Source organism: Calidris pugnax, unplaced genomic scaffold (genome assembly GCF_001431845.1).
Source record: "Calidris pugnax isolate Ruff unplaced genomic scaffold, ASM143184v1 scaffold28, whole genome shotgun sequence".
Taxonomy (NCBI): Eukaryota; Metazoa; Chordata; class Aves; order Charadriiformes; family Scolopacidae; genus Calidris; species Calidris pugnax.
Window position 1 is genome coordinate 19557580 of NW_015090842.1, and position 19246 is coordinate 19576825.

Here is a 19246-nt window from a genome sequence, read left to right on the forward strand (position 1 = left end):
GTCTTTGTACTAGTTGTGTATTTATATTATGGACATACAAACACAGAAAAAGTCAACTAATATTTTAATATTGCTTCTACTTTTTCATCAGCTCCTGGGCTACAGCGAGAAGCCAGTAAACCTACAGATGTTCATCGGAACAGCAGACGATCGCTACTTAAGGCCTCATGCCTTCTACCAGGTGCACCGGATCACTGGAAAAACAGTTGCAACAGCAAGTCAGGAGATAATAATTGCCAGCACAAAAGTTTTGGAAATACCACTTCTTCCTGAAAATAACATGTCAGCCAGGTACACCACAGCATAAATTAGCTTTTACATTGGTTTGGGGTTGGTTTTTTTTCATTTGTGCAAGGGTGAAAGAAAAATCTTGTAGAATAGGATATTTTCTACAAATATGGTTCATGATTCAGGTAGACACAGCTCTTTAAACACGCCAATGTTTCGGTAGTCAAAAGTAAAGGAGTAGAGAAACAGGGCAGCTGGTAAGATTGACGGGGAGGTAGATGAGTGCTGCTGGGATTCTGCTTTCCCAGACAATCCATGCTTAGGGGTAACTCCACAGCTGTAGAATTGCACATGGGTTACTGGCCTCTAGAGGTTTTGTCTTATGAAGACATAAGACTTTTCTTCTAAGAAAACACAGTCATACAGAGTTGTTTGTTTCTTGATTGAATGTGGTGATTTCACTCCTGGTACCTTGGTAGGCCGTTTCCTTTTTTTTTCTTTTTTTTTTCTATTTTCAGCAGTTGCATTATTCTGTTTTTTCAGGTCTTGCCAGATATAATGTGCTAAATAATAGTTTAATGGTTAGTTATAGCAACAATTAAACTGTTCTGTTCTAGCTGGAGGATTGGTAAATGCAGTAAAGCACAATTGTTCATGTATCACACTTGTTTCTTATATGGACTTCTGAAGTCAGCTTCACTCTTCCTAGTTGCAGACTTCATTCTCGTTCCATTGAATGTTATGAACCTGTGCTGAGGTGCAGGGTAACACTCCTCACGGGTTTGTGTGTATGTCTTACTTTATTAAAGTATGTGTGTTTCATGGATAATGGATAGCTATGTGGAATGGGAGCTGGGGTTTGACGGCTACACTTTTGTTGTTCTGTAGTCCCTCCAAAGGCAGAACTGAATACAGGTCTCTTGCTTCTTGTAAATGATGTTTACGATGTTAAATAACTTACTTTGAAGGTTAAACAATGTGCAATAACATGTAATCTTTTAAAGGTTCAAAAAAGAAGCAGCTAGACGTTTATAAGACAAAATGTTTCAGCAGAGTACTTGCTGCCATTTTTGATACTAACAGATCTTCTAATCTCAGACATTTAAAATAACATAATATGGGGAAAATTAGAACAGTTTTCATTCTTTAACAAAAGAAAGGCTTACAGAGTATACTTTGGCAATAGTTTGATTCATTTTCTTTCATTTCTCTTCTGATCCATCCACCCTCACCTATCTCCAGTATCGATTGTGCTGGTATTTTGAAACTTCGCAATTCAGATATAGAACTCCGTAAAGGAGAGACAGATATTGGAAGAAAGAATACCAGAGTGCGGCTTGTGTTTCGTGTTCACATCCCACAGCCTAGTGGAAAAGTCTTATCTCTGCAGACTGCTTCCATACCTGTTGAATGCTGTAAGATTGCTTTAACTATACATAATTTATACTCATGTTTTCTGCATGTGTTAGCAATATTCTGATGATTTTGTCAGAATTGTATATAACAAGTGTGTGTAAAAAGCATTGTGTGTAAAGAGCTGAATTACCAAAAATTAATATGCCTTTTTTTAAAGGAGGTACTTGCCCAGTGGCAGCCTGAAGGTTTTGAGGAAAACCAATGTTTTAGCCTTTAAACCTAATGCTGCAGTCACACAGTTAGCACCTTCAGGAGTTTTGTGTATGAGCAGAGACAGCTGATATACCTCAGTGAAAATAAATAGCCATTTTGGGAAGAACTAATACCATTTCATTTACAAGAGTCTGTACCATTACTTGTCTTCATACAGTATTATCTAATGAACAGCTGAACTTCCAGACAGGCCATTTGTTCAATGCTGGCACTGAGGAATGAAAACGTGACCTTAAACAATCTGAATTTCTCCTAGAACTCATTTTGTCTATCAAGTACTAAAGTAACTTTTAAACCAGTATTCCTAAACTAAAAAATTTCATTTGCTGTAACAGTAGAGACCGTTGGGATTCATTACTACTTGGTGTTTCTTTTCTATAATTATGTAATTCCAACCTAATTTTAAACGCAAAGATAAATCATACAGAAATATGATTTTTATATGTAAATAGACAGTAATTTTAGTTTCACCCCTTATTCTTCAAGTTAGGAACATAAGAGAAATGTCACTGTGATTAAAATTGTGACTAATACTTTTTTCCTTGATTTCTTTTTTTAAAGCTCAGCGATCTGCTCAAGAACTTCCTCAGATTGAGAAGTACAGCATCAATAGCTGCTCAGTAAATGGAGGCCATGAAATGGTGGTGACAGGATCCAATTTTCTTCCAGAATCCAAAATTATATTTTTTGAAAAAGGACAAGGTAAGTGCTATCTTACTCTTTTTTTTTTTTTTTTTTTTTTCTTGAAAACAAAACCAAAAACACTACCTAAGCCTGATTTTTAGGAAGTAAGGCTGTTTTTAAAAGAAAAAAAAGTCACGAGTAGTAATCTGAAACTTGATCTGTATGCTGGTTGGCAATTATTAATGAAATAATACTTGTGATTCAGGAAGACAGTTGCAGGCTAACTGTGAGTTGTGTATATTTGAAAGATGCTGTTGACAGATCGTATTCTCCTTCTATTACAAAAAAAAAGGGAACTAATGTAAATATACTAATTGGCACTCATGTCGTGTTATGCCCAATTTAATCATTGCACAGCAACTTACTTGCTCCTAGAAATGAAATAAAAATCAGTTAGAAAACACAACTGGGGGTTTTTTCCATATATTTGCATTTTCTACAGAAGTTACCCTTAGGGATGCACTTTTTTAAATGTCTAAAGATCTGGCTCAGATCTGGTGTGCAGTGGGTGCTCCAGCTGTGTCTGATCTGCACCTGTGAGCAGGGGGGGCCGCGTGCAGGTAACACAGCAGCAGCAGAACAGCCGTGACGCTGTGTGCTTGACAGGCTGGTCAGGTTCTGAATTGCCAAGAAATCAGAAATGTGATACTCCATTGTATTACATGATTCTCATGCTCTAGAATCCAAGTTCAGCTTTTGAGGCGACACTTAGTAGTAGGTGAGAACTGCAGAAGGCTTACACTTGTATATTAGCAAAGTAGAGTGGAAAATGCTATTGCAGGTTTGCATCTCAGTTAAGGTACACTCAGGACATGGTGTTCTCTTCATGCAGTGAAATCTGTGGAAAAGCTTAAGTGCTGGCTACTGATCTCATGAAACCAAACAAATTATACTTTGAGAGGGTAGTAGATTAAATTTTTCAGTTTAATGTGTAGGAAATTGAATCTCAAAGCAAGCAAGAAACTTGTAATTACATATAAACAAAAATGTTTTAGAAATATCTATAGAAAAATCTACAAGTTTGAAAGCTTTTTTTATCACTTTCATAATGATGCAACTCCATAGAGAATTTAACACTGAAAAAAAACCTTATCAAATACTTTTCATTTTTAGTTTACTACAATCAGATACAATGAATGTTTTGCAAGTTTTCTTTGCTTTTGTTTTGTATCATATACAGGCGCACACACACACACACTCAGGTACATACATATTACTACAAGATATTCAGTTACTCAGCATTATTTGTTCTGGAGCTCTTCTGAATATACATCCTGATCTTAATACTTCTTATTTAGACTAAAATGCATGAAAGATAGTTGAAAATTTGGGACTAAGCTGTCTTAATACATAGAGTTCCTTTTCTTCCCTAATTATCCCTGTAACATAGAGAGCATAAAATTTGAACAACTGAAATTATCATTGCTGTGACTTGAATATCTGATTTTGAACTTCCAGGAAAACAGCAGCAAAAGTAGATCATAAAACAAAAGTTTGCAACCAAGTCCAATTCTTCTACACCTTATTATTTCCTTAATTATTTAATTAGAATAATTGGGAGGGTTTATTAGCAAATAAAGCGTAAGGGGGAGGGTATGTAATACTGAGTCCTGAGACACCAGTTGAAGGCCTTCCGAAGCGCTGCTGTAGGCCATAGGTTCCCTGAGGGCCTGTACAACACCCACAGCGGAGAGAGGCCGGCGTTAGAGGAAGGGCAGTGGGTTGTGCTGGGTCAGAGCAGAGAGGTTCCCCGGGGGGATTGCCTTCCCTCCCGACACAGACAGACACAGACAGACACAGACAGACACAGACAGACACAGACAGACACAGACAGACACAGACAGACACAGACAGACACAGACAGACACAGACAGACACAGACAGACACAGACAGACACAGACAGACACAGACAGACACAGACAGACACAGACAGACACAGACAGACACAGACAGACACAGACAGACACAGACAGGCACAGACAGCTTCCCGGGGTCTTTCAGTTCAGGGGAGGTGTGTGTATGAAAGGTGTAACGTGTGGGTATGGGCATGAAGGTACGGCCTAAGTTATCTCTCACATGCTGACTTAGAGGTTAAGTCATCAGCATGTTTGTTTGAATAGCCACAAGAGTCAGTAGTAATTTAACTACCTTTCAAAAATGTTTTTAGAAAAATGGGGAAAACATCCCTTGGTAGACTCATCTCCTCTGGAACTGAATCAGCAGGTGCCCTTAGAACACAGAACCCTGCACAGCACACAGCTTACTGACAGCGCAGTGTTTAAACTCCTAAAGCATCCCTATGCTTTATGCTGTGTTTACACTGTGTCTCTGGCAGCTGACTGGCCTCTTTATGGCTGAAAATAAATTCAGTTTTATATTAAGTATTTGTGTATTTTTAAGATTAAGAGTTTTATGAAATGCTTTTTGCTTGAACTATTTTTAACTTTCTCTCAACAGATGGACGACCTCAGTGGGAGGTAGAAGGGAAGATAATTAGGGAAAAATGTCAAGGGGTGAGAAACAATTTTTCTGACTCTAGAAAGCTTTCTGCTCTAAAATGAGAAACCAGATCTCTTCATTGTTGTTCTGAAATTTAGGCTTCATTTAGTAAAGTAAGTAGATCATTGGCTGATTCAGACAGACAACTGGAGACTTCTAAATTGGCTTAATACTGTAAAGTAGCCATTAAGATGATGCTCTGAAGGAACTGAAAATGCTTGTTGTGAAAGCAATGAAAAAAGAAATTGAGAACTGAGAAGAAAAAACTGGAGACAATTTTGCTAAGTTGAGAAATGATTTCCAGTACGCTAAAATTTTTTCGTAAAAGCTTAATGATCCAAAATGCAATTCTTTGACTACTGGAAGGGTTTTTTTATACTCTAGCAGATAAACCAAGCATTCTTTGAATGATGTGTTTGTTTAATTAAAAGCATTACCTTCAGAGCACTTGTGTTGAAAAAAGGAAAAAAAAAGTTTGCTTATAGTACTTTTTTTACTATGTAATACGCATCAACTTTAAGTTTACCTATTTCAGAATATCAGTTTTCTTTAGTTTTGCAATAAGTGGTTTAGCTTTTCTGTAATTAACAGTATTTTCATTTGCATTTGATATGTAAAACTTCTTTGTTTCGATTTTCATATAGGCAAACATCATACTTGAAGTTCCTCCATACCATAACAAAACCATTACAGCTGCCGTTCAGGTGCAGTTTTATCTCTGCAATGGCAAGAGGAAAAAAAGCCAGTCTCAACGTTTTACTTATACACCAGGTACTGTATTTAAAAAAAAAAAAAAGAAAACCAAAAAAACCCAAATATTTAGAAGTTGCATTTTATTTTGTTTTTTAAAGTAGGCATTTGAAAGTAATTCAAACAGTCTTTTACCTTTAACAGGTAGGTATAAGTAGCTTTGAATTGGTTGTAAAACAACTTAAGCTTGTCTAATTAAAAAGCTGAAGGTTATAGTAATAGCTACAGCGCTATGATTACAGTGAGGTATTTCTTTGTTATACTTTTTACAGAATAATTTGCATTCTACTTTTCTTTGAGACTAACAGTGATTCTCAGAAGCTGATCTTCCAAATAATCCTATTGATGACCTGGAGGATAGTGAGATCATAGAAGAGCGGGTTTTAGGCATTTCCCCCCCTCAAATGTCAAAAACCCCGAGGTTTAGAAACAAGAAAGATCTTAAAAAAAAAAAGTCACTGCTTAAATAAGAAGCAGATTTAATTATAACTGCAGCTGTTATTGCACAAGTGTTTTAAAATCCATTTTATCTGTAAATATATATAGCAGTTTCTTTAACAGTATATTGTACAAAGTAATAATTGAACAGATAAAAGCATTAGTGTTTTCTGTTTGTACTTAAAATCTGTATCTTCTCATGAGCCTACCAGTAGCTTGAAAAAAAAAATCCTGTAACTGAAACTGTGTCAGTTTGTAAGTCTCTGTGTTATCAGAACAGTTGTTACCATCATTGAAATTGGGGGATATGCTGGGAGAGTGGCTCTAACTAGAACAACAGGCGTGACTGTGTTGCCAAAGTTCAGCTGTCACCTTGATCAGAGTCTAAGGGAAGCCTGAAGCCAGCTAAAACACTAATTCCCCATTGCCCAGTGCCTGACACTGAACTCTGGGGAGCCCAGGAGCAGCCCTTGTCCCCACCCCCCTGATGAGCTGTATCCTTTAGATGTGCCGGACTGTTCTCTGGCTATGGTGCAAATGTCTTTAAAAACATACATTGCATAGGAGGGTATTTTAGAAGGGAAGGTAGTTGCCGTTGAACATGTGCTAGGAGAATTCTTCTGGCTTTTAAGGGTTATAAAAAGGCATAAGGTATAAAAAAGCAAAAGCAGAGCAAAAGAAGTGGAATTAGAGCAAGGACATTAACCCTACTGTCATGGCTGTTACACGGCAATTAGTGTGTATTTCTCACAGTCTACAAATGGGTTGGAATCGTAATAGTGTTTTACTTTTTCTAGTTATAATGAAGCAAGAGCACAGAGATGAGGTGGATTTGTCTGCTGTTCCGTCTTTGGCCCTGCCTCACACAAGCAATGTCCAGGGCCTGCATTCCATCCGAACTCAATTGCCTTCACCAGAGCAAGGGCATCCACACGACAACTTACTGTCTACATCACCCAGGAGCCTTGTGTGTCCAGTTCAACCACCCTACACGGCAATGGTGACCTCAGCAGTATCCCACCTCCCACATATGCAAGGTAGAAACCTTAGTCCAGGTGAAGAGTGTCATGTTTTGCCTCCTGCTGTGGTTCAGTCTTTTCAGGTAACATCAGCACCTCCTGTGAGACCTTCTTACCAGCCTATGCAGTCTAATGATGTATACAACGGACAGTCTGGTCTTCCTATGAACTCTGCCTCCAGCCAAGGATTTGATACTGTTTCCTTTCAGCAGGACACAGCTGTACCTCATTTGATAAATCTTAGCTGCCAAGCTCTACCACCAATGCAGTTTCATTCTTCAAATCCAGGTTCTGTGTCAACATCAAGTACAGCAGGGCACCCGCTAGCACACCCAGCTCATTCAGGACAGTCGTCTCCTCACCTGCCATCGATGGGATACCACTGCCCGAGTGCTGGGCAGGGCTCCATCCCTTCTGCGATGAGTCGGTCCCTCGGGCAGTCCTCTCCCCAGCTGCAGCAAGTCCCATACCATTCTACAAACCCAGCGTCCGCTTCGTCCCCGTCCCCGACAGCCTCCCACCCTTTGGTCCACTCGCCGCTCTCTGGACCTTCTTCTCCCCAGCTCCAGCCTCTGCCTTATCAGTCTCCCAGCTCAGGACCTGCCGCGTCTCCCCCGCCGGCCGCCGCCGGTCGCTCTGGCCAGCACTCCCCTCAGGCACACAGCCCCGCACTGGGGGGTCTTACCGCCGCGCCGTCCCTGGTGCACCACGCCGTCTGCGATTCATCTCCGTTCTCACCAGATGGGGCAGCTATTAACATTAAACCAGAACCTGAAGATCGAGAACTGAATTTTCAAACAATAGGACTGCAAGACATCACACTAGATGATGGTAAGTAGATCTAATAGTTTAATAGGGGGATATAATCTACATTAAACTACAGAGTGGGTGTGGGACTGTTGTTTCATTTTGTTTAGAATGCACTCCTTTCCACGGAAGTGAGTTTGTATCATCAAAATGAACTTATATTTTTGTGCCCAAAGCAGTGGCTTAGTTAAAACTAATGATCTCAGCTGTAAATTTGTAGTTACAAAGTTCAAGTACTTTAATTTGCCCATAGACTTTGCTTTTGTCATAAATCAGGGCTTGAGAATGAACGCCTACACACGGACGCATTATATACAAGGAATTAATTCTGATTGTCTTGTTGACATGTTTCAGAGAAAGTCATAATAGTATATCTAAGTTGCATAAATGTAGTTTGGAGTCGTCTTGGACTTTCCCAGTTCTGATGGGCAGGCAGTTTTTTTAAGATAGATCACATGCTTTTTGGCACTGCCTTGGTCTCTTCACAGACATCCTGTAGGTCTGCTGTCAGCATTCAGCACCTCTGCTCACAGTAGCTGTTTGCTTTCTCCTTCCCACTCTGGCCACCTTTTTGAGAAATTCACTTGTTTATCATAAACCAAACAAGGACATTCTAGTGTTAAAGGCCAGGCTATAAAGTTCTCTAAATACTTGGACAGTGTTAATTTACAAAACTTGACCAAGCAAGTGAAAAGAAAGAGCTATCAGGTCCTAAGCAAGTACTGGGGACATAGATGCAAAGCATTTTAAAGAATGCCATGGTAGGAAGACTGGAAGAACAGAAGGCCTGGCCTTAAAAGGCGTCTAAAAGGTGTTTGATATTGATGATGGGAATCTTACTCTTTCTTTTCCACAATTGCCTTAAATGTTGTGGGGTTTGCGAGTTGTTTTTTATCATTCCTAGCAGTTACTTATTTGTATCAGTGGCAGTGTAAAAACTTCAGTGTAGGCCGTGTGTTAAATACCCACCACTGGGACAGCAGGCCCAGTTCCTTGCACAAATGGAGCTTTGCTGTTGTTACCTCCAGTCAGGAGCAAGAAACTTGAGTAAGAAATGCCTTTAAAGACACAGCATACTAGGAAGAAAATGTGAGAAACTGATGCTATAAGTAGGCTTTCAGTTAAATGGCCACCCTAATTAAACAAAGCTCTCTTTTTAGAAGCACTGTTTATCAGTGAACTTACCATTATTTAGAAAGGAACGAAGAGACTGATTCTATCAAGGACTTGCTGAGGGGAGAAGAGCAAGGCTCTAAGACAAAATGCAACCAAAAAAAAAAAATTAGCATTTTGTACTTCTGTACTAGAAGAGTGAGGAACAAATCTGATGTTTCAAGAAGTGTCATGGTAGAACCTACCTTTTTTTCATCCTTCTCTCCACACTCACAAAAAAAAAATGTGGAAATTAATAAAATACAACTAAATACTGTAGTTAAGCTTTTCACAATATAAGCAGAAGTGTTTAGCATTTAGGAGCATCTTGGCAGCGTGTTTATACCTGTTCAGAAATTTTGGTGAATGCACAGTAAAAAGAAAGCCAATTTTTTTTCCCTGTATTACAAATATTTGTTGCTTTTAGAAACTGTTTCCATTGCTTAACGCAATGAAATTACTGAGAGGTTTCTGTGCTGACAAAGACATGGAATCACAGAAAAAGCTGTGAGAGCCACGCTTAAGGAGTGGCCACTTGCTAATAGTTTAGGGAAGTATATAATCTATAAATATGCGTATATATCAATATCTGTATGAATCAAATGGCCACAGCCTTATTAATTTCTGTTTTTGAATAAAGATTGCTATGGAAGTATAATGAAGGTGTGAAAACAGGCGATTGAACTATATGCTTCCTATATGGAAAATTGGACATGGTTTTAAGTGCAAGACTGGCACTTGGCAGGAACAGTCCATCACAAGCGCAGAGCGTACCTTCATTTCGGTTCCGCTCACGGCACGGCCATTCCATGGTTGCTTGAGGGGTTGGGCTCACTTGGGTTTGTTTTTTTTTCATTTCCGAACTGCAAATACAAATCAGATGTCTGGCCTGAAACCTGCTGTTCCAAAAATCTTGAAGGGCGTAGTGACAAGAAACAAGCTGCTCAATTCTCTCAACATGAGTAAATACTTCCTCTGTTTAATCAGCTTTAAATAGAAAACATGTTTAGACAGGAACACTTTTTTAATAATGTATCTAATGTATTACTGTGGTTTAAAAATTAAAATTTTTCTTATGTATATAATTGAATTTTAGTGTCCATACAAGCAGAGCTAGACACAAATAGCAAATCAGTTCTTCTACATTAATGTTATAACAATTAAGGAAAAAAATCCAAACATAATCATATACATAAATGAATGTTGATACAGTGTGTTCTCCCAGCTAATATATCAAACCTGAAAGCTATATTTAGTTGGAAAATAGGTTTTTAAGAGTTGCCAATTAAGGCAAATAAACCTCTCAAAATAAAACACTAAGGCAAAGCCAATTGAAAATTTTATAAATCATGTCTGGATTACTAACCATAAATAATTTAAGACAGTAGTTTTTTAAAAAGTAAACGAAAAACTCAAAAAACCATGACAGCATAGATGATATTCTTTAAGTAATGTGCACTATTTCAAAATTAGCATAGTAGATACTTCCTTTGCCGAGAAAACAAAATATTTTAAGACCTTTTAACTAAACTTTGAGTGTAGTATGGAAATGCTACCTCATGACAAAATTAGTCCCAGAATTACTAAGTTGTTTAGCTTAATAGAGTAGGATTTAAAATTCTTTTAAAAACAAACAGCAACAAAAACCTAACCAAACAAAAAAAATCCCCACCCCACCTACAATCTGGATAGTAGTTACGTAAATTCCTTTAAGCAAGACTCCTAAAAAGTGAATCTTACCGCCTCTTCAGCCAATGTTCAGGCTTTTCTTCAAAAAAACCCCAAATCCACTCCTTAATTCAGAACTGCAAAGCTGCTTCATCCACCAGCACTCAAGCCATCTGGGTTAGTCTTTATCCAGCGTCTCCTGGAAGGTGTCACACACCTGGATTCACCATTCGTAGCTTCTCCGCACAGTCAGATCTGCTTGTCAGTCACCAGAACGCAGTTTCTGTCTAAATGTTACCGTATTCCTCTGCCCTTTCCCAGCTGGAGCAAGCTGGGCCTTGGTCAGTCTGGGAGTGAAAGAGGGTCACACAGTTTAGAGGCAGATCCTGTCCCTGGCTGGCTGCAGAATGAACGCTTCCACCCACCCCCTTCTTTTTGCCTCCTGAAGTCTGTGTGGCTCTTTGTTTTCTTGCTTTTCAACAGGATCTGATTGATGTCTTTAGGCTCTTCTAACTTCCACCTTGAATTTGCTGGTTTTTGGCTTCCCCTCTTCCCATCCTTGCTCCCTGCAGGAAAGACTTCCTAATTCACTTGAAGAAACAAGGGATCTAACTGCGTGAGGACACCAAGATATGAAATTGAAATGATACCACAGAAAACACTTCAAACATAACACCATTTCAAATTTGTACTTATATGCTACTGCTTAAAAGGTGTTCTGAAAAACAGCGCTCGTTTCTGCTTAGGTCTTTGCAATAGTCACATCTGCACAAACTGGTAACTTTTGGACTGGAACTATGTAAACACAGCTTCTTGCTCTTCATTTGTCCCCTCTGCTTTTCCTCTCCTGACCCCGGTATGTTGGGCCTTCTTTTTCCCTTAACATTTTTCAGCAAGTGCCCTCTGCCCAGCTCCCTGGGCTAACGTTTCCCTCTAGAGACAGTGGAATATTTAGGGTTGCAAAATATAGGTATAAAAGGGGCAGCTGAAGTGACAAACAGGCTCTTGGTCTTTCTGTCCTTTCCCATGTCCCTCATCCATACTGGGCTCTGTTGTACGCTCATCTAATAAATGTCCCATTTCTTCCCCACTTGAAGAAAAGCTTGTCAAAGTTAGACTCGATCTAGTTACATGATGAGGCCTTGTTAATTTTTTTCCCCCCACTCTGTTATTAAAAAGTAATCCTAGTGTGGTGATTCACCTATCCCACTGTCAAGTTTACGTTTTAAATCAATTCTAATACTGTTGATCTCAAATTTAATCTCTTGTGGGTTGCAGTTTAGGAGTGAGTTTACCTTGGATTTCATGGCTTTCTACAGTGATGAGATTTCTAACGATTTTTAAGGTGTTACGTGAGGCTGTATTCAGCAAACCAGGATGACCTTCTACTAATCCTCTTACATTTTGTTACTCATTGCATCTCCATTACATAAAGCTGGAGATTAGAAAATCCAGTATGTGGATTTACTATAAATCATAACTAGAAATCCTGTAACCGTTCTGTGTACATAAAGCAATAAGTCTGCTTTGTCAGGCACATTACACGTAGAATTCTAAGCCATTTGCATTTATTCATTTTAATAGGTCTGTGATAACTCTCTAGCTGATAAATTCTCTTGCTGGGGAACTCGGAGATCATTCTGATCTTTGCTAGAAAATTTGCACATCTCTTGCAGTTAGCTTTGTACAGTAGCTTCAGCTTGATTTCTGGAGAATCACAGTAGTAGCTACAAAAAAAGTATTGGAGAATAACAGTACTTTGTATTTCTCTATATATTCAAAATATATGCATTAACAGGGCATTCTTAATTAAGGCAGCGTCCTGCCAAACAAAGCATTGAAGCTCTACAGAAACACAGAAAAGTTCCGAATTCTAGGGTCTAGCTCAGCATGGAGGAGAGTGGCTCAAAAACCTGTTGTCTTGCTGGTGCAACTCCAACTTGAGATGCTGTTGAGATGCACGTCTCAAACTCAAGCACAGGATGAAACGGTGCATCTTGCAGCCGCCCTGAGACGGGTGTAGGGGACAGGAATCCAGCCTACATCAGACACAAACTCTCAGAATATTCCTGTTGATAAAAGGCATTCCAAGAGTTACACTGGTATAAATTGTTTAGTAAGGCTGTGTTCAAACGCCTCCTTTCTTAGTGTTCTATATATTAAATATATATTGTCAAGCAGTATGGAGATAGCCATAAAAAGCAGTTTATGGTTCTGATTCTTCTCATAAAGGACTCCTGCAGTCAGGTGTTGAGGTTGGGTGAGGTGATAAGGTAGAACCTGAAATGTATTAGAAGAGAATGGGAATCTACTTTTAGAAATAGGTAAGTGTTAGGAATGAAATAGAGAAAGACGCAGACTGAGCAGCAGATCAAAAGAAAAAGGTTGGAACAGTGAGGGAAGGTGAAGAGAATGTTAGCCATCTAGGGCTGTTAACAGTTAAAGGATGCTATGACCCTATCTTCACTGTGTTCATAAAACGTGTGCCAGCAAGGCATCTATTGGGAAGAGCAGGTATGGACTGCTGGTATGGAAAGAACTTTAGATAAATCCTCAGCTAATGTATGGAACTTCCATTTGCCTCTGAGCGCCACAGAACACCTTGTAACTAATTCAAAGTAAGCTCAACTAGTTGTACAGCCCCAAGAAGATTCCCATTTAAGAGTTAGAAGAGGTTAGAAACTTACTCTGTGAATGCAAGTGGCACGTCTGCATCCCGGTGCCGATGCTCACGGCGGGAGTCAGGCACACACTTGTGACACCACCAAAAATATGCTTAGATACTTCCACGCTCTTCCCCACTGCACAGCATGTGTCCTACAGCTCCAAGGTTCACGCTTAATACTGCATTAGACTCATCTGTCTTCTTCCTGAGAGAAAGAGGTAAACACAGGGCTTAAGTGAGTCGGTTTCACTGCGATACATGGGTACGGAGTGTGACACGACGTGAGCAGGGGTATTTGTTCCTGTGCCACATCGCTGCAGAGCTTGTGCTGTGATCTGCAGGCACAGGCAGTCTGGCTGTACAGCTACAAACAGAATGGGCACAGGGAATGTGTATTTCTCCTAACATTTCATACAGCCTTATTTTATTTTTATTTATATTAATTATAATTACAATAAAAAAGTACTTCTTACAAAAGTTGGCATCAAACCTGAAATTACTAAAAGCAAGCCTGTCTTATGGCTTGGAATGGTAACTTGCACGGCAACCCACCCTGTCCTTGATAGATTGCCATTGCAAACGTGGCCTGCCATATGACTGGGGTTGATCACAAACCAACAGAATCAGCTGCCTGCTCCACAGCAGAGGAGACTGGGGGTTAATTATAGCCCAGCAGCCTTTTTTTTTAGGGAAAGTTGACACTGTACTACTTGCTGGTCATGTGGAGTCAAAACCAGGCTAAATATACTGCAGGGATTCTTAGCACAAATGCAGCTGATAGATTTCTGTTTGGAGTTGACAAAAGAAGGCCTATAGCCAAGGAAGCATGCACAGCAGTCTGTCCATAATGTTATTTGAGATTTACTGATCCTCACTGCTGCTGTAAATACAGCAGTTCACTCACCTGTCCTCTAAAAGAGGTGAATTCCTTGGCGGATGCAGCAATACCACCAAACCTAGACAGTTGATACAACCTCACATACAGTTATATCGATCTTCATTTTGCAAAGCATATTAAAGCCCCCAACTCTGTGCTGTTTACTCTAGTGACGCTGCAAACTGTCATGCATTCTAGAATATTTTTGGGGATCTACTTTTCTCAAACCAGTACATTTTCTAGTTCAGGTGCTGTCGCCCACATATCCTGCTGCAGTTCAGTAGTAGTAAAGGACACCCAGGCTAAACTTTTAATCAGATAGTGCTACAAAAAAGAGAAGTTGCTTGACTCCTACGGGAAGAGATCCTGTAAAGCAAATGATCTAACTCCAGTAGGCTCTTGGTCTGCCTATTGGTATCCATACTAGAACTCTAAGTTGACTTACTGCTTTGACCCAAATCTGGTGCAGATGATTGAGGGTTGAAAGTGTTTTCTTAACCTTTCTTTACTTAAGGGAGGAGTGAAGACAAAGAGGTGGTTCATAAAAGTATGAATTTTTGATCAGTTAAATAGATAAATCAGTTTTCTTGATTTCTCTTTAAATTTAATAGTTTTAATTTTAGTGTTATATTCTTTGTGTACAAAACACATTTTAGTATTGCTTAAAGAAATAAAAACCTTTCTCGGGTGTTTATGAAATTGAGGTAGAAAGGTATTTTTAATATATATTTATCTGGTATCTCAAGTTCAGTGTGTGTGTTGAACAAAATCTTTATGCTACGTTATACACTTGAAAAGGCTGTTGCTTTATTTATCGTGTTTCACAAACAACTATGGTGTGCCAGAGGCAAGTGCATGCTGCACTCCAGAAGGTGCTGGCTGGAGACACGTTACGTGTGCTACACGTTTTGTCAGGGCTTCCTAAGAGCAAAAACTCTGTGCTGTCAGCAGCTTTATTGGGACACACAACTTCAGAATCCCTCTATGTAGAAAATTAATTAGAAAAGTTGCTCAGAATCATATTTCTCTGCTAAAGTGTCAGATAATCCTTACACTATAGGCTATGCAGACTTCATGGTGCAGAGACCATTGCTTAAAGAGGTAATTAACTCCACTACTCTCTGCAGCCTTTTTGGCAGCGTGTTTGTTGTCAGCTACTTTGAAAGCCTGAGCGTTAAAACAGATTGCTGATAAAAGTTCATTTGTTTCATCCTAAGGTAGTTCTCTGCCCATCTGCCTGGATTCATTAGATCTTTATTTAAATGTCACATTCTTGCTGGTTCTACTGTAGTTGGTGGGGAAAAACAGTCTTTTTTAAATATCCTGTTATTTGACAAGAATTTGTCTTTCCTCTTCTCCCTTTCTTCAAAACGGCAGTGGACATTTTCATTGAAATCCCAATAATGCTTTCCACTTCCTGTTTAAATACATGTAACTTTACACTTTAAACAATTAAACATAAGAAGTCATCCAAAGAAGTAATTTGAACAGCTTGAATTTCAGGAGGAAGTACGAATAGACTCTTCCATTCACCCCAGAGTCATCCCTAAGGGCTTAGAAATTGTGGTGGCAAAGCAAATGTGTGGCTCTATCCAGAAGGCACAAATTAGCCATTTTCCAGAGTAATTTTGTTAATTGCATTAAAGCCTAATTTACTAAACTTGGATCTCTGTCTTGGGCAGGAAAAAAGAAACCCAAACCCAAGCAAGTCGACTATTCTAAGCTCTGCATAGTCACTAATCACAACTGAATGCCTGTTGGTCAAAGTACTAGGTGCAGTATTCTACATTCACTTTTCCTCTGGGAAAAACAGTCCAGTGGAAGACAGTTCTCCTCTTCCTCCTTGGTTTCTCCCATGGCCATGGTCTGGTAGGGCCACCTGGGCCAAGATAATACTTAGTTTTCAAACGCTTCAAACTCTGCATGGCCTGACTGCAGATCAGTACCTTGGGCAAAACGTACAGAGTCTGACAAATCAAGGGGAAGCCATCAGCTGTTTACAGCAACAGTTTCCTTTGGTTAAAGGATGGAAAAATAAAAATGAAGGTTTTATTTACTAGTACTTTTTTGCCTACCTTGTTCAGTGGAGGTGCTGTCAAGGGGCATAAGCACTTTTAATTTGACCACAGTAAGTAAAGCAGATTGAGAAAATCGCAGGTGGAATGTTCTAAACACAAATACTGAAATGAAATTTATTTAGGTATAAAATTTGTGATGATACAACTAGGCAGACATCCAAAAATATTAACCATTACCTTTATGGCTCTGGCTGCTAACTGGAAAGTAACTAAATATATAAGATAATTGATATTGGTTTTGATAGGCACTCTGATAATTTATAAATAGTTACTTATGTCAACATATGTAGTAGTTGTGAATGAAACTGGGTATTTAAAGTTAGTGCTATTAAAAAAAAAAAAAGGAAAGTCACTTCCTGGTTGAGTGAACTGTAACTTCTTCGTTTAGTCCAGTCAGTAGTTATGTCTGTCTTCTTCTCTGACACAGACAGTTTTATCTCTGACCTGGAATACCAGCCAGCAGGTTCAACAGAGAAATGGACTCAACATTCAGCACTCATGTCCAACTCCTATGTGGAAAATCTAGAGGGTGAGTCTGCTTACTGAAACGCTTCAATGTTTGAAATTGGAGCACAAAGGAAAGGGGAAAGTGTTTTAATAGTCTTAACATCTGCAAGTGAAAAGTGCTATGTAATACTTAAGCATTGCTATAATTGGGCACCTGTGTATTCTGAAATAGTTGGAAATTCAAAAGTTGTGGACCAGGTGTGCACTCTTTCAGTAAAAACATCCACTGAAAGTACGTAGAGCTGCCACAGAACTTCCTGAGTGCTGTAGGATCTAGTAAAACAACAGAAGAGAATATGAAAATCTTAAGCCAAATATGGGCAAGGCTGTAGAGTGGCCAGATAGTAAACTATGAGAAATTTAGAATGTTTCTCCTTTTTAAAAAAGATGAATCAATGTCAATTTAAATAAATGGAATACACTGGCATACACTAAAATCTAAGTATTAGGAATACAGATTCATAAATAGATTCTAGTTGAATGTGCACTATAATTGGGAAAGATTGTCTGGATTTATTTTAAGATGCTTTCAGCTTCTTTATTTCACATATAAACAAGATAATTATGCACTATGACTCTTCAAAATAGTAACAGTATTAGAGATTGATGCATGGTGTATTGGTCGTGTTTGTGTTTATACTCATTCTTCTTCTTAAGTGTTTTTCACTTTATTACAAACATGTCTAAAATGCCAAAGAACTATACTGTCCCTTTTTTTTTTTTTCCAGTATATATAGATACACATATAAGACATTATATGTGTTACTTTCCCCATAGATTTTTTTAAAGGGGAATACCTGAAAGTGTACGGTAGATTTGGGCTTGTTAACAATACTGTATCCGAGCTCTGTGAGTAGCCTTAATAAAACTCTCATGCAATTAGTGTGTAGACTGATCTTAAGTTTGCCCATGAAACTAAAATAAATCACTATATTGGTCTTTTACTATCTGTCAAAACCACTGACTCGGTTGTGCTTTCCTTACCTGTCAGCAGGGTAGTAGTAAGGTAAGTAGACCTTGTCAGAATGACAAAACTAGGGAGAGGACTCTGTAGGCTAAGTTCACATTTCTGTGTCTTAAAACAGCAAATCGATTAATAAAATACCAGTTATGGCTTTGATTATTTCTGCGTTCTAGACTATACCCTGTGCAACTCATAATCTGGTAGGTACAGAACAATTGATGAAGAGCAGGAGTTCTTGAAAAATGAAAACTCGAATAACTCCCCCAAATACCAGTATCATCAACTGAAGAGTGACACACAGGCTGGCAACCCCCAAAATTAGAATTATGAAACCTACGCTGACAAGCGCCTTTTAAAAAGGGCACGCAAACAGAAAAACAGACCCAGAGAGAACTATGGTTACACACAAATGCCAGCATTGGAGAAATACAATTGAGAAGCATGGCATTTTTTACAATTAAAATAATGGGTATGTGAGGTATTTGGTGTAAGAAAGATAGTGTGGTACTAACACAAGAGATGTTTGCACAGGGAAGTTAGTAGAATGGTTCTGTACCTGGAAGAGTGCGTAGTGTCAAATCAGACAAGTCAACTGCGTCAACTAGTAGTACAGAATGCTTACAGATCTAACTTTTGGGCTTAAATTAGGAAGAGTATATCTTCTAGATTATACTGCTGAACAGGAGAGCAACCATAACTATGGTGTGCTGCAGGAGATCAGACAATCTGCAAAGGCAGGAAATACACAAATGGAATACTTGAGTCATCCTGTATAGAATGGGTAAGTGTGACTGCTTCGTGGAGCACTAAATGATGAGAAGAACCCACAAGGGGAAACATCTCTTTATTTGGTCCAAAGGAGTGTACAGGAACTGCTTAAAAAACAAAAAAAATTTAAAAATCTGGTTTGTAGCAGTTTCAACATTACAGGCTGTGACAAACTTCAAAAGGGGAACTATAAGAAAACAATAAAACTTAAGAAAAAATACATGATCAAAGGGGTAAAAACCAGTTGCAAGCAGTCTGTGAGCTATTTATGAAGGTTCAGACTAAGTGTACAGATACTTTGCAGTGAGAGAGACTACAAGCTGCTTCCCAATGCAGAAAACAGAAAAAAAGCATGAAAATGATTAGGTTAAGCGTGAAACGTGGCAAACAGATAACAAATCAGGATTTCAGTTAAAACGAGTTCACAGCCAAGGAACTCATGCCGAAGGCCTTTGAAAAAGGGACATGTTGTAGGATCTGTCTCAAGTCGAAGTGCCAGTAAAAAGGTTTCA

The 19246-nt window shown here is 38.9% G+C and overlaps 1 protein-coding gene across 1 annotated transcript in view; it reads left to right on the forward strand.

Moving 5' to 3' along the window:
- Nucleotides 1–19246, forward strand: part of NFATC3 (nuclear factor of activated T-cells, cytoplasmic, calcineurin-dependent 3) — a 68228-nt gene that overhangs the window by 38130 nt on the left and 10852 nt on the right. The window contains exons 4-10 of the mRNA XM_014942171.1: nt 92–291; nt 1471–1643; nt 2419–2559; nt 5000–5055; nt 5686–5812; nt 7027–8079; nt 16923–17024. Coding sequence (XP_014797657.1) covers nt 92–291; nt 1471–1643; nt 2419–2559; nt 5000–5055; nt 5686–5812; nt 7027–8079; nt 16923–17024 — 1852 coding nt within the window. The remainder of the gene's footprint in view (nt 1–91; nt 292–1470; nt 1644–2418; nt 2560–4999; nt 5056–5685; nt 5813–7026; nt 8080–16922; nt 17025–19246) is intronic.